The sequence below is a fragment of the Microtus oregoni genome, unplaced genomic scaffold, assembly GCF_018167655.1.
Source record: "Microtus oregoni isolate MIOR12 unplaced genomic scaffold, Mior012 000000F_ref0000247, whole genome shotgun sequence".
NCBI lineage: Eukaryota > Metazoa > Chordata > Mammalia > Rodentia > Cricetidae > Microtus > Microtus oregoni.
This window is the reverse complement of record NW_024543059.1, coordinates 73,903,355-73,917,803: the sequence shown is the minus strand read 5'-3', so window position 1 is coordinate 73,917,803 and position 14,449 is coordinate 73,903,355. Positions and strand designations below refer to the sequence as shown.

Sequence of the window (14,449 nt, the reverse complement as noted above, 5' to 3'; positions counted from 1 at the left end):
AAGAGAAGCTGTATAAGTGAAATCTGTAGGACTGGACTTTGGGTTTAGTTCACTGAGCCAGACACAAACGCAGAATTTTAGGCTTGTAGGTGAGTACTATGCTTAACAAAAATAGGAAAGCCAGGAATCACAGTGGTCTCACAGCAGCCGACGCGGAGAGACTGGGTTTGGGAAAGTGGAATCTGAGCCGGCGGTGGTCTGTTTGGGCTCAGACATCTGGTGAGCAGTTGAAGATGCAGGGCTGCAGCGTGGAGGGAGGCTGAGGACGGAAGGCAGGTGATGGCTGGAGCCTTGAGAGGGTATCTGATAGCCAGTGGCAGGAGCACGGTGAGAAGGCAAGTTTTAAGTACAAATTTAGGTGACGTGAACACTGATGGTCTTGTCAACCTTTCCTCCCCGGGGCTTCAGCTTATTTAGATTAGTTTAGCCCAGGATATCCCCCTCCCAGGGCTCAGGGGCTTCCCTTCCATGGCTCAGGTTTCTTCTCAATGGAAAGAATTGCCCTCCCCGCAAAGAACAACGTGGTCTCTTACTCGTGTTCCTTTGTTTTTTCTGGAGCCCAGATGTAAAAACATGACTTCTTGCTACCTTTCCTTTTTCTTTAAATCTAATTTCCCGTCTTTGTGTGACTAATCTGTTCTTTAGGGAAGCTGATGGACACAGGAAGGAAGGAGATAGGACATGAGCAGGAGCTGATAGTGGGCAAAGGCCATGTATCCTCCTCCTGGCTTCCAAAAAGGGAACGTTTGTGCTCCTGAAGATGGTGGAGGAGAACCCAGGGGATGGGGTAGTCACATGGTTGGAAGTGACAAGTGAGGAAAGGGATGGCTAGAACCGGGCCAGAGCGGAGGTGAGCGCGTCGGTAGGTGTGATGGTTTCCATCCAGTCCCTGGAGAGAAGCGTGATGAGAACGAAGAGTCTAACTACGAAGCTCTGGGAGTCAGCGCTCACACAAAAAGCTCCGTGGTCCTATTGGCCATCAGCCAATGTGAGGGAGCTCCTACTTACATTGGAAGTCAATCAAGAATCATAGCCAAGACTTGAGAGTCAGGCTCCGAGCCCCACCTGACCGGTGTGGGTTTTTTAATTTTTTAAATCATTTTTAATTTGGGGGAGTTGTTTTTCATTCTTCTATCTACTTGGCCCTCACCCTTGCGCTGTGCTTGGTTGCATCACATAAAACCTCTGTTGCTCCATGCGATTTGACAAATGAAGCAAAAGAAGTCAGATGACATACAAACAAGGCTTAAATCACTTGAGCAAAGATGATGTTTGGACAGAATAGTAGGAAACATGTTGAAATAGGTGGTTATAAATTAAACCCAGGGCTTAGAGGAAAATGTACTCTACAGAATCCAGATTTAACCACACACACACACACATGCACACACAGATAGAAACAGGGATGAAGGGAAAGAGGGAGGGAGAGACTATGAAGGTAGAGAGGGTGGCAGCAGACCAACAGAGACGTGTGTCTGGGAAGAATAACGGGGAAGGAAAACGAATAAGGTACAATGATACGTAGGTACGTACGTGAAATGCTATATAACGAAACCCATTATTTTGTATGCCAACGAAAAACTATAAGAGATAGCTGTATCTGAATCCATTTGAACTTGTATTCTGAATCCACTTGCATCCTGCTGAACACAATGAGAGTATCGCAGGAGAGCTTATTCTAGATGGAAAATAGTGGGGACTCTGTAGTAGCTGGAGCAAACCTCTACTTTCCACAGAATCAGTATTTGGAATTCCAAATCTTTCACCATGGAGTTCATTTTATTTAACCTTTTGGAAAGAAGGTGCAGGGGTGAGGGAGTCACCTTCAAAGTCAGGGGCATTTGCAGAGTCTTCGAGCATTGAGAGGCACAGACCAATGCTGGCAGAAGGGGGATCTTGGGATTGATTGACAAGAGCAGGCACGTCCATGTCCTGACTGAGAAAAGCAAGCCAGAGAAAATGGCCCTGAGTCCAGCTGTCACACAAGCCCTTGAGGCCTTGGAGCTACACCAGTCTTACTCTTGTAATGTTTCATTTTTTTTTTTTTCTGAGTTTTCCTCGAGTGTTAGAGCCCATTAATTGCTTCCTTACGGCAGCTGCTTGTGATTTAGGAACGATCGCGGGCACGCACGGTCTGTTGTTTGGGGCCCAAATAGACATCATAAAAGACCTTGTACTTACAGTCTCACCACAGAAAAATGCCCAGGAAATAATAACTGTAACAATTAGTTTTCAACCAAGTAGGGCTGGTTTGGATATTTTACATTTTGGGTTCTGTCCACCCCCTTCTGCTTGGCTTTCATCTTCGATGCAAAACGAAAGGTGTGAAGTTGAAAGCTGCAAATCCACTTATTGCCATAATTCCCATCCCAGGCTGTGTGGGGCTGGGTGATGCCATAACCACAGCTCTCCTGCCATGGAGTTGGCTTCTCCCATCTCCATCCTTCCATGCCGCTGGCATTGAACTCCAAGAATTTTATTGTGTTTTTGTCTCAAATGTACACCTATTTCAGCTTGGCAAGAATTAATTGAGCACCTACTCTGTGCTCAGGTTGACTGAGCAGCTCTGGGGCCTGGAGTCCAGCTTTAGTTATTAAAGGAATGGGGCCGCAAGTTTAGTTTTAGAGACATCACCCAAATTATATACATATACATACATATCCTAACAAAATAAAATTTTATACATGAATTCAAGGTTTTCATATATAAAAGAAAACAGGTTCTCATTTTATTTATGGGTAAATTGGTGCTAAGTCCATTAAACGTGTTACTCAGAAGCTGATATATAGAAATAATTACATCTGATTAGCTAGGGTTCCCAGTTCTCAAAGAAAGCACTAAGACCTCAGGTTCTCAATTGTCAATGTTATTTGCAGCGTCCTTTTCTGTAGTTTCAGAAATGTGCTAAAAACTGCAAGTGTAGCCAGGCAGTGGTGGTGCACGCCTTTAATCCCAGCACTCAGGAGGCAGAGGCAGGTGGATCTCTGTGAGTTGGAGGTCAGCCTGGCCTACAAGAGCTACTTTCCAGGGCAGGCTCCAAAACTTCAGAGAAACTCTGTCTTGAAAAACAACAACAAAAACAAATAACAAAAAAATACCTTGCAAGTGTGTGGTTTAGGTATGTATCTCACTTTCTGAGAGGCCACTATGTGTGTGTGTGGAGACAGAAGTCTCCAGTCAGTACAGTTGAGGCACCATCTCAATACCACACTCCTGTCTCTTTCTCCACTGGGAAACTGTAAGCATCAATAAAGCATTGTTGCAAGAACTCTTGAGCCCACAGAGAGACTTAGATCAGCCATCTGGTTCACTGGGGCTATGCTGTCCCATAAGGGAACCCCTGGAGTAGAAGGCTGGCATCTTCCCCATCAAAGATAGGTATTAAAATACAGGAACCTAATGCAGTTTGCAACTTAAGAAATAGAGGAAGAGAAATGTAGCGAAGACATACTATATCCAGATATTAACATACAAGATGGGTAATATTTTGATCATGGCATAGTGTGACCACCATGTGCTGAAGATCACAGACCGGGCACTATACAGAGATTGTCATGCCACGACCACTACTATCGATTCATGTGTGTGCCTTTCTTTCCTCTCTTCTCCTCATATCTCTTTCTCCCCCTCCCATCTCCTCTCTTCCTTTCCCTCCCTCTCCCCTCTCCTCCTCTCCCCTCATCTCCTCCCTTCTCCCCTCATCTCCTGCCTTCTCCCCTCATCTCCTCCCTTCTCCCCTCTCCTCTCCTTCCCTCTCCTTTCTTTGTTCTCTGTGCCCCTTCCACACTGCCATTTCCAATCAGGCAAATCAATCCTCTAGATCTAAAGTGCAACCCCAAGTCCAGATTTAAACTACATAGGATTCACTTGACCTTGGAACAGCTCTTCACCTGAGCTGAACTAACTTAGGCCAATGTTTTTTCTACAAATTCACTTAACTTTTAACTTTTCCAATAATGTCAGACTTCTTTAAACATATGAAGAGTCCATAGAGGCCCCTCAGGTCCAGGCAATCATCCATTCTTGTCCGTCCAATTTCAGAAATGTCCCCCAAGTCTACCATTTTCCATGGAGCCTCGCTGCCTCCCCTTGTCTCATAACTTCCTTACCACTCACTGGGACCAAGAGAACAACTCTCCACTGCTAACATCCCCCACTCTGAGTCCCTCAGAGCAGACACACCCTACTGTACCTCCCTGAAGCTGCTGACAGGCTCTGGCCCAGACACCAGAATGTGGCCAACCAGCCTTCTGCAAGCCCTCTTTCCTGCTATTCCTGTTTCCACTCCCAGGTCCACATCTGTTCTTCTCGAGCGAGGGCCATCTTTCTGGGATAGTGTGGTTTCCTCTCACCCTTCCACACATTCTGTCTTCCTCTCTTGCCTTTGCACGCCCTGTCTCCCCCTTTATCTCTGGCCAGCCTCAGAGAGCCAATTACAGTGCTCTCTTTTGACCCTGCCTCTTCTGCTTTCTCTCTTTCCATCATCCTGTACGACACTAGGTTCATCTCGCTGACTTCAGTCATACTAACCTGCCCCCCTACAAATGCAGAAAGCACTGACCAGCTGACAGCAACAAACACTTAGAGAATGGAGCCTGTTTGCTCTCATAGTTCTACAGTAATGAAAAGATTAATCAGAAAGAGTCGTGTTATCTTGCAAGACTAAAAAATCAACTTATCTATGATGTTAAGGGACAGAGGTCACCAGGCCCCTCTTCTGTGGTGACTGCCTGCCTGGGAGTCCTGGGACATGCTCCTTTCCCTTCCAACAGAGTTTAATTTTGTTTCCATGGTTATTAAACTGTTCCCATTTTAAAGTAAGTGAAGTTTACAGTTCAAAGGAATAAAGGGATCCTGTTGGGACACTCGGCCTCATGACACACTCCTCTCTCTCAGCCTCGTCTCACTCACTTTAAAGCAAATTGAAATGTCATCAGATATTGTCTGAAGCTCTTCCACCAGCCCTCTCTTTGTGTTTAGTTTGGTGTTTATGGAAATAGGCAATAAGATATGCTAAAACACCAGTTATTTGGGTAGAAACAGACTTGGGGTCACAAAATCGAGCTGAGACAAACAGAAAGGTGATGACTATACATTATGATTTTAATGCTTTTTGAGCAGGGACTAGTTTGCCATGCGTGTCATTGACTTCTATCAACTGATCCTTTCTCTGGTAATAAGTCAGCTACATTCTAACAATGCGTTAAAGCAGTGGTTCTCAATCTGTGGGTCGCAACCCCTGTGGGGGTCACATGTCAGATATCCCGCATGCCAGCTATTTACATTCCTATGCATAGCAAAATTACAGCTATCATGTAACAATGAAATAATTTTATGGTTGGGGTCACACAGCATGAGGAACTGTATTAAAGGGTCGCAGCAGTAGGAAGGCCGAGAACCAACATACTGAAGAGTGTTCCCACCTGACTGTAATGACAGACATAATCTTTATTAGAATCTTTCAGTATTTCTGTCACTGAGCCTGATTATGCAAAGCTATTTAGAAATGATAGTTCTCTTTATGAGTGGGACGTATGCAACATTCCAGACAGGTTACAGACCTGTCCCCAAAAGCCTTACCCAAAGCTGTGACCCACAGCCAGTCCACACGTTTCTTTTACATTGACCTTAGCTTTGTTTTAGCAGCAAATGTGACTTTGGATTAATTACCTTATAATCATTGATAGTGTGTACTATATTTTGTTAAGGGTAGTATAATTGGAACAGCAAAATGCTGTTTACAAAGACTCTCAAGTTAGGGCTAAAGAGATATAGCTCAGTGGTTAAGCTCATTGTCTGCTCTTGCAAAGGATCCAGGCTCAGTTTCTCGCACCCACACGGCTGATCATAACTGTCCATAATGTGAACACCAAGCATACATGGTATGTATACATACATGCAGGAAAACACTCATACACATAAAATACAAATTCTTTTAACAAATCTTCATAAATGAAATGATTAGAGCCATTAACTTGTATTGCTGCTTGTCTTTTAGTTAGTGCTAATAAGGGTTTTAAAAACCAGTTTTAGAGATCAGACAAAAATGAGTCCATGTCCCAAAATGAACTGTAAAGGTTAAATATCAGAGAAACTCCTTGTGCTGTGGTATTTTGACTTGGAAAAGCAGTCTGGCTCCTGAAGTTATAAACATGGCTCTCTGTCATAGCCCTCCTGGTTCATCAGATTGAGCCCATCTTCTCAGTGAAGAGGCCCAACTCAGAAAGAACAGGATTTCAGTCCTAGTAGAAGAAAGCATCCTCTGTCACCCCTGAGCACAGGAGGGGGCGTGTCCTGACTAGCCATCACAGCTGTGTGTAGAGGGTGACCTTGGCTTTGTTGCTGTCTTGAGCTTGGCAGGTGCAGGGCACCATGCTCTCTGCTCAGAAACATGGCTGGGGAACCGCAGAATTTGCTGCTCAGGTTTTTGATGAAGCCATGGATTGGGCATCCTACACGGGGCACTCTGGCTCTAGTCAATACATGTGGATTTGACAATGACCATTGGTTTTCTAGAAGATTCATTTTTGCTCCCCATTCATTGTGGGGGCATTTTAAACAAGCTTCAGCATCACTTATGCCACACATAACCAAATGGTGTGCCTTTAGAGGGGCCAGCCTCTGAGATCTCACTAGGGAGTCAGACAAAACTGTGAAGAGGGGAACCTGTGAGAGGCGAGGGGAGAGGCTGGGGAAGGGTCCACAGTAAGAGCTGATTTGAAGGTCTCTGGGTTTCTAGAAGTCATTGTTACTTAACCTTAATGAAGTCAGAAATACACTACCTTAGGGGACGGGGATTTGGGTCAGGTCAGTGGTCAAGCATTTTTCTAGCAATCACAAGGCCCTGGGTTCGGTCCTCAGCACTGAAAAGAAAGAGAAAAAGGAATAGGAAGAAAGGAAGAAAGGAAGGAAGGAAGGAAGGAAAGAAAGAGACAGAGAGGAAGAAAGAAAAAGAAAGATACTATTTAGCTTTGTTGGAGGTAGACACCACATTTTCCTAGATTGGCCTCTTCTACCATATCCTTTAACCATGTCTTAGAACAGTGATAAACTTTAAATAGACTTTCAACAAATGCATGTTCAAAATCTAGCTTGTTAAAATGCTACTTTAATAAAAGCTGGATTCACCACTGCCTCGCTTCAACTTTGGTAGTGAGTTCCACTGGTTCCTCTTTCCCTTAGCTCTACAAAACAAATACTCAACCTTTACAACATTAGTATCTGTGTGTTTTCAATATATATAAATATCCTTAGCTTTGGTGTTTCTCATTTCCTCACGGCTTTATTTACTGAAAATATCAATAGGTATGTTAAACATTCATGAAAAATGCTAAAATATAATTCTCCTAGCTTCCCCATAATCATTGAAAAACTTATCTGGAGGATAAAGAGAAATGGATTTTATGAAGGTAATTGCATTATCTGAGCCCTCTCTCCTGCAACTTTCTCTGCCTTTTATCGTCTTTTTTCCTCATTTAGAACCTACAACCTTAGGGCTGGTGTTTGTGGCCGTGGGATGTGCAGTGGGGGCCATTTCAGAAATCGCATGCTGAGAGCAGGCACCAGACAAATGGGCAATTCTGAGAATCAAGTTCCATGTCTCTGTTCCATGGTCTTGGTATTTAAAGTCATGCAGAATGAATTAAAATCCTGGACAGCTCATTTCGAAGAGGCCCCACATAGGAAAGATCTGAGTTGCATTTTTGGCCTCTCTAAAAGGATTATCATAATTCTTCATTGCATTGGGGGGGGGAGATTAAATGTAACAACAACTCACAGTTCCTTGTTGATGAGAAAATATGCAAAATACGAGCTACGATTCTGTTGCTGTCGCTTTCAGGATAACCTCACAGATCTCACGAGAAAGGCGTGTTACCTACGCAACCCAGATAGCCACATGGTATAGAAAATCAGTTCCAGTGAATTGGAATGCAAATATGAAACAGACAATGATAAAGCTGTTGCTTTAGAATAAGCAGACAGATCTCTTTGTGATGCGGGAATGCAAAGCGGAACACAAAGATAACAGTGAAGAAAGCAGGGCTTCAGTGCCATCCCTCTGTGGCTGACACTTATTAGAAGGTGACATTTTTGTTGGAGCAGGAGTCCTGTGTTCCTACCAGTAGTGATAGAGCCCCTTCTGATAGATGTAGCATGACTAACAAAGACTCAGAGAGAGAGATTGGGGTTCAACCTGAAGACCAAAAGAGCAAAACAGCCAACCACTGGCTCTTTCCTCTACCTCAGTCTGAAAATGGCGATCCTGCCTCCAGGAATCTCAGAATGAGACTGTGTCTGGGAGCCGTCTCCTCCCATCTTATATTCTTCTCTCATCCTGGGATTAAAGGCCTGCACCACTATCGCCTGATTTCTATGGCAATTAGTGTGGTTACTGGGATTAATGGTGTGTGTCACTACTAGCCTGGTCTGTAAGGCTGATCAGTGGGGCTGTTTTACACTCTGATCTTCAGGCAAGCCTTATTTGTTAAAATACAAATGAAATATCACTATAGATAGACCCCTAGCCTATTTCCTGTCCAGGCTTGTTCATGTTCTGGCCCCACTATAAATGGAGTTAGTAGAGATAATTATGAGACAGACATTCTAATTCCTTGGGCTGTGTTAAACCACAAAACATGACTTCATTATCAAGAATTAGAATAGACAGCATAATTGATGCCTCTAGAAAGAGTATTTCTTACTAGAAGAATAGGCAGGCTCTCACCAAGAAGAAATTCCTCCGAGAAAACATTATGTACACATGTGGTCACCTGATTTATGAGAAAGGTAACACGGTACCACAACGGGGAAAAGATGCCATTCGCTGTTAACAGTGTTCAGTTAACTTGATAACCACCTGGGGACGAAAACCATCCTGACTTCACCTCCCGTAAAACCAGTTCTCAGTGAAGTCACACTCAAATATGAAAGATGCAATAATCAACCTTTTCGCTTGTAGAATAAACAGACAGACTTCCTCCGGCTGTGCAATAGCTACAGATTTCTTTAGTTGACTGCATGTGTTACAATAAAGGGAAAAAAATGATATATTGACTTTTATTAAAATTAGCAGTATCTGTTCATTGAAGATACCCCAATAGGGACTTGAGATGTAGCTCAGTAATGGAGCATTTGCATAGATTCTCAAGGCCCTGAGTTACCAGCACTACCACCTTCTAAACAAAGAACATCTCAATAGAATGTAAAATCAGAACATAGCATGCAAATATATATTTCTAGTAAACACAGATAGCAAAAAATTCAGAATATGTAAAGATTTCTAAGTCTTTATATATGTATATATGTGGCATATAATATATAATACATTCTAACAGATTGGTAGAATAATTTAGTGAAGCAAAGGCAAAAGCTGATCATTTTTTATGAGAAGAATGTAAAATATTGAATAGGTATATTTAAAAAGTGCTCAGTTTATCACTAGGGAACTATAAAATAAAGTTAAATTATTATACCCTACAAGAACAAGTAAGATGAAAAGGAGAAAGTTTCAAGCATTGGAGATGATCTGGAACATAGGAAACCACTAGGGAGTGTCTCCGGAAGTAAAAGTGAACGTACTCTTTAACCTTCCTTAGATACACACTCAACAGAACTGCACACTGGTGTCTCACCGAAACCCTGTCATTAGGGTATCCCTAGCAGCAATTTACAATAGCCAAGACTCTAGCAACTCCTAGAATCAAATTACTGTCTGCAGCAGGATGGACAAATAAGTCATATATAGAATTTTATAAAGCAGTAAGAACAAGTCTATGGCTACACACACAATTATAGATGACCTTCACAGGTTTTGAACAAAACAGTCCAGGCACATGCTGTATGGTTTCCTTTAGGTACAGAATGAAGGCAGCTGGATTCTACTAGCAGAACCAAGAGAGGCTATTGGTGTAGGCTGTTGGCAAAAGCAGGTCAGAGCAGGCGTTCCTGCCTTGCCAGTGTAGCTCGGGTATACTGAGCATGTCACAGCTTCTTTGGCACACTTGATCCATATGATGTATATGTATTACATGCATACACACCTACTGTTTTCTGCATACACACCTACTGTTTTCTTTTTCTAATTAAATTACAATTATAATTTAGAAACCAAATTTGAGAAACCTCTTGACAACTACGGCTCTCTGCATTTCACATAAATCTTTCAATTGACCAGGTAAATTTACTCAAGTTCTTTTAAAGCTAATATTTTCTTTTTACTTTTTTCTCCCCAGGGCCCCCCTGGTCCAAAAGGCGATAAGGTGAGAAAATGTATTAATGAAATTAATTTACTGGAAATCAATATTGGCGTGATCTATGGTGTGTGTCTAGACCTTTTTTTTTTTTTTTATTAAGCATCATGTATGGATTGTAGATAAAACTGTCATCTTGTTTTGTTGTTCTGCAGGGAGAACAAGGCGATCAGGGGCCTCGGGTAAGTGATGCACTTGTTGTCTGGGGTGGGAAATGATTTTCCAGCTCACAGCACCCTAACTATCCTTCCCCTTTGTGTAGTGCATGATTTAGTAACAGCTGAAAAACTCGACAAACCACCCATAAGCAAGAAGTATCTTACTAATGAATATGTGGATCTTGCGCATTATCATAGCTTGATTCCAAATACAACATTCTACAGTTAATGAGCCTCCTGGATCCATCAACAGCCACCTTTCCTGCGACTGTTGGGGTCTTCAGATGTGCACACATTGGTTTTCAGCATAAAGGCCATGTGGTGTTCTCTTGAATTTGGCATTTCCCTCTGATGAAACTTCTCGTGCTATTGCATAACTGCGTTCTAGCATAGATAAAAAAATATTATGCATTTTACGTATTTATTCTCCCTTGTAAGTTTGAATAGTGCTTGTCTGGATTCCTTGTTTTTCCCAGATTTGTAAGGCAGATAAAAGGTGTAACACAATTTAGCACTGTGGGCGGAGGGCCGTTTCTTCTCCACTCAAATGTGGCCCCTTCGACCATCATAACCAATGGCAAATGCTTTGTTGTTGCCTTGGTAGTGCCAAGTCCTTGGGTTCACATCTGTGCCTCATTACTTGAATGTTCAGACATACTGTTCCAATGATGTAGTGGCTCTGTTCAGACATACCTCTCAATTTTCTCATGTCACTACGCACAAAAGCGAGTATTTGGTTGAAGAGAGAATTTTTTTTTTTTTACAGTGGAAACATACATTTAAAATATTCAGGTTGAAAACAGAAACTATGGAGGTGTCTCTGTAAAATATACTGCGTTTGGTTAATTATTGAATTTATGAATACTGCAGAGCATATTATTTTCAAAATACACAGTTGATGCAGATGGGAATGGTTTGTGCCTTCATTTTACCTCGTGCTCTCTAAAGCTGGGTAAAGGTGCTTGGATTTGCTTTCCTTCCTATTCTTCAGCTGCTTCGAGCTGAAACAGTGACGCCTCCCAGCAGGCCGGTCTTTCATGGCAGTTATCCTGTTGATATCTGCCTCCATGCTAAAACCTCATCAGTGGTCCATCACTGAGCGTCACGGTATCTACTGTCATGGGTGGGAATGGAATGGAACCCATAGCCTTTAATGATGAGATGAGAGCTCCTTGATCTGTGGGTGGTGATATTTCACGCGGCTGGTCTCCCTGCATTGAGTATCACATCTTTCTACACCCACTATCAGAATCCCTCCGCTTGGCCTCTCCAGGTCCGAGGGAAAGTCCCCATTTTGAGAACTGTTCCTTTAGCAGGGGAAGTGCTGGGGCAGTTCACAGCCTAGCTGTCATCAGTCAAGGCTCCGTCTTCTTTCCCAGAAAGGTGTGTTGGCTTTCATCGTTACTAAAAGTGATGATTGATTAGAAAGCGAGGCCAAATTTCCAAGGTGAAACCTGACACCACCTGAAATCCACGTGGTTTCGTGTTGCATTACAAACAGAGTCTTGGACTAGGAGCCGAGAAAGTTTGGCCAAAGTTCACGAACTACTTTGACAAACCCAGACAGCCTTTCGTACAGACTTCAGCCAGTTTTCACACTGGCTGGAGCCAAGTTTCACACAATTCAGGCGCCATTTAGCGTTTTGGGTGGAAAATGGCAAGAACGGGTCTTGTTTTCTCGCAGCGTGCTAAGTGGCTCATGCAAAGACAATGGGAACCCAAGCTTAGCTCATCTTCTCTTAAGAGCGCTACCTGAAGATCAAACAGGTTATTTATAGAGTTCTAGAATTGTGTACACAGCCCATTGTAGTCTGATGAGCTTACTAATCAGGAAATATATCATATAAAAAGGAGTAAAGGAAGAACCCCTACTCTCATAGAAAAGTAAATCAAAACTGGAGAAGTCTTCAATTGTAATGAAAATTGATTGTCGTGTCTTCTGTGTAGGCATAGTATTCCAGCTGATGTTTATTGGAGAATCTCTTATTTACTTTGAGCCCAACATAGTGTGTAGCTAACTCATGATGACTATAATTTTATTTTGTTTAAATAATATAGATGTCTGTATTTGCCCATTTTATTTAATCACAGATATAGATTTCTATGTTGTTCTATTTGTTTCAAATGGTTTATTTCTTTGCATAATTTCCACGCTGACCCTCCACTGTGATTTGTATTTTTTGTCGGGTAGCTTTACATGACGGTAGCCACAGTGTTTTTCTGAAATATGAAATCCCTCCTGGCTCCGTTTCTCCAAATAGCAAAGCAGTATAGAAAGCCACAAGGTGTGGATGGAAGCAGGAGGGATAAGAACATATAGAAACTAAAAAGGCAACACTGCTCTTGAAGTCTTGAGCATACATCAAGGCACATAGACCAAGCATTGGCGTGTCCACAGCACTCTGCTGAATGCGATGGAGACCATGAATGGATCCACTTCTTTCTCCTCACCCCTACCCCGCACGCCAAATTCGAGCTACTGCTATCTCACACAATCTCCCAATTTATCTTGTTTCCACTCTTGACCCTGATGCATTTTCTGCCAAACAGCCAGAGAGATCGTTTTCCTTTGTAAATCAGGTCATGGTAGTCTTGGCAGAAGGCCTTGGAGTTAAGTGCACGCTGCTGTGTTGGCTCCTTTGGACCCTTAAGGTTGCCCTTTGCCACCTCGTCTCACCCTGTTCTTTTTTTGCCCACCAACTTCAGGCCACAACTTTCTGTGTGTTCCCAGACCTCTACACCGCCCTCACACACCGCTCAATGACGTTTGCAGTTACCCTTTCTTCTGAGTGTCTTTTCCTCAGCTCCTATTGGCTGAGATCGCATCACAGACATCACAGTCAAAGGAAAACGTCCCTCACTTCCCATTCAGAGCTTGATCCTTACTTGCTTGATGGCTATAAAGTTTGTCCTTTTTCCCCTACAGCACAGAAGGAAGACTTGGTCTGTCATAGAATAGTAAGGACTTGATACATCTTTGCTAGGTTTTGCCACCTCCAAGAAGTATAGGCTCTCAGAGGTCCAACTAAGAACACTGTGGTTGTATATCTACCTCTTACGTGGTTACCCAAAGAGAAACTGGGGAAGTGAAAATCCTTCCGTTTCCAGTGTCACTGGGCAGCCTTGACTACACAGCAAGTTCAAGACCAGCCTAGGGTGCATCAGAAACTGCCTCAAGCAAACACTAGCCACTTTGGTTGAGGTCAGTTGAGGTCATTTGAGCTCTGGCTTGGCCTCTCTTTTTAAAGTAATCAAAATTAAGCAAAATATTACACCTTCCAGGGAGTGAAAAATACTATAAAAATTATGCACATGGAAAATAAAAGAATTCATTTAAAGAACAGCGACATTTCATTTGCTAAGAGTATGTTAAAGATTGAAAAGTATCAGACTGGTTTTTTTTTTAATTAAAGCTGTATTTTGTGGAAGTTGAATGTAGCCTGCATGGCAACAAAACATCACCGAAGGTTTCTGCATCCATAGACGGTTGGGTGTCAGTAGTGAAAGAAACTAAGAACTGAGAGAGCAAACAGACAGGAAAGTTCTGCCCATCACCCAAGGCAAGCCCGTAAGAATCCAGGCTGTAAAGAGGTTGTCTGTTCCTGATGGAGAGATCTGCAGAAGTTGAGATGCTCTGCTTGGGATAACAGGTGTATCTGGAGGGAAAGGGCCACCTGGGACACACAGGTCAGAAGTCGGACAGTGAGGTGTTACACTGGTGAGCGGAGGAGGAGACATGAAAGGATGCACCACACCAAAGCACACGGCCGTGGGACCTGAAGTGTGTGACTTATTCTTATCATAGAGATCTAGAAGGCAGTTGATGGTGTTGATTACATAACTCCACGGTGTTGCTATGAAAGTCTCTGCGGATCTTATTCCTCTCTCTTAGGTATGTAAGAACGCCCATTCATGTCTCTCTGCCACCTCTGCTTTTGTATTAGCACAAAGGATAAAGCCTGCATCAGGAAAACAAACTCTCTTCCATATTCTCATAGACGTCTGCTTGTGTCTCTTGGCTCAGACTGGATCACATAGTTG

The 14,449-nt window shown here is 42.8% G+C and overlaps 1 protein-coding gene across 3 annotated transcripts in view; it reads left to right on the top strand.

Annotated features, from left to right (window-relative positions):
* The window catches only part of Col25a1 (collagen type XXV alpha 1 chain), a 385,869-nt gene that overhangs the window by 227,104 nt on the left and 144,316 nt on the right, over window positions 1–14,449 (top strand). For all 3 annotated transcript variants that reach the window (XM_041633950.1, XM_041633896.1, XM_041633829.1), the window contains exons 6-7: window positions 10,233–10,259; window positions 10,406–10,432. In XM_041633950.1, coding sequence (XP_041489884.1) covers window positions 10,233–10,259; window positions 10,406–10,432 — 54 coding nt within the window. The remainder of the gene's footprint in view (window positions 1–10,232; window positions 10,260–10,405; window positions 10,433–14,449) is intronic.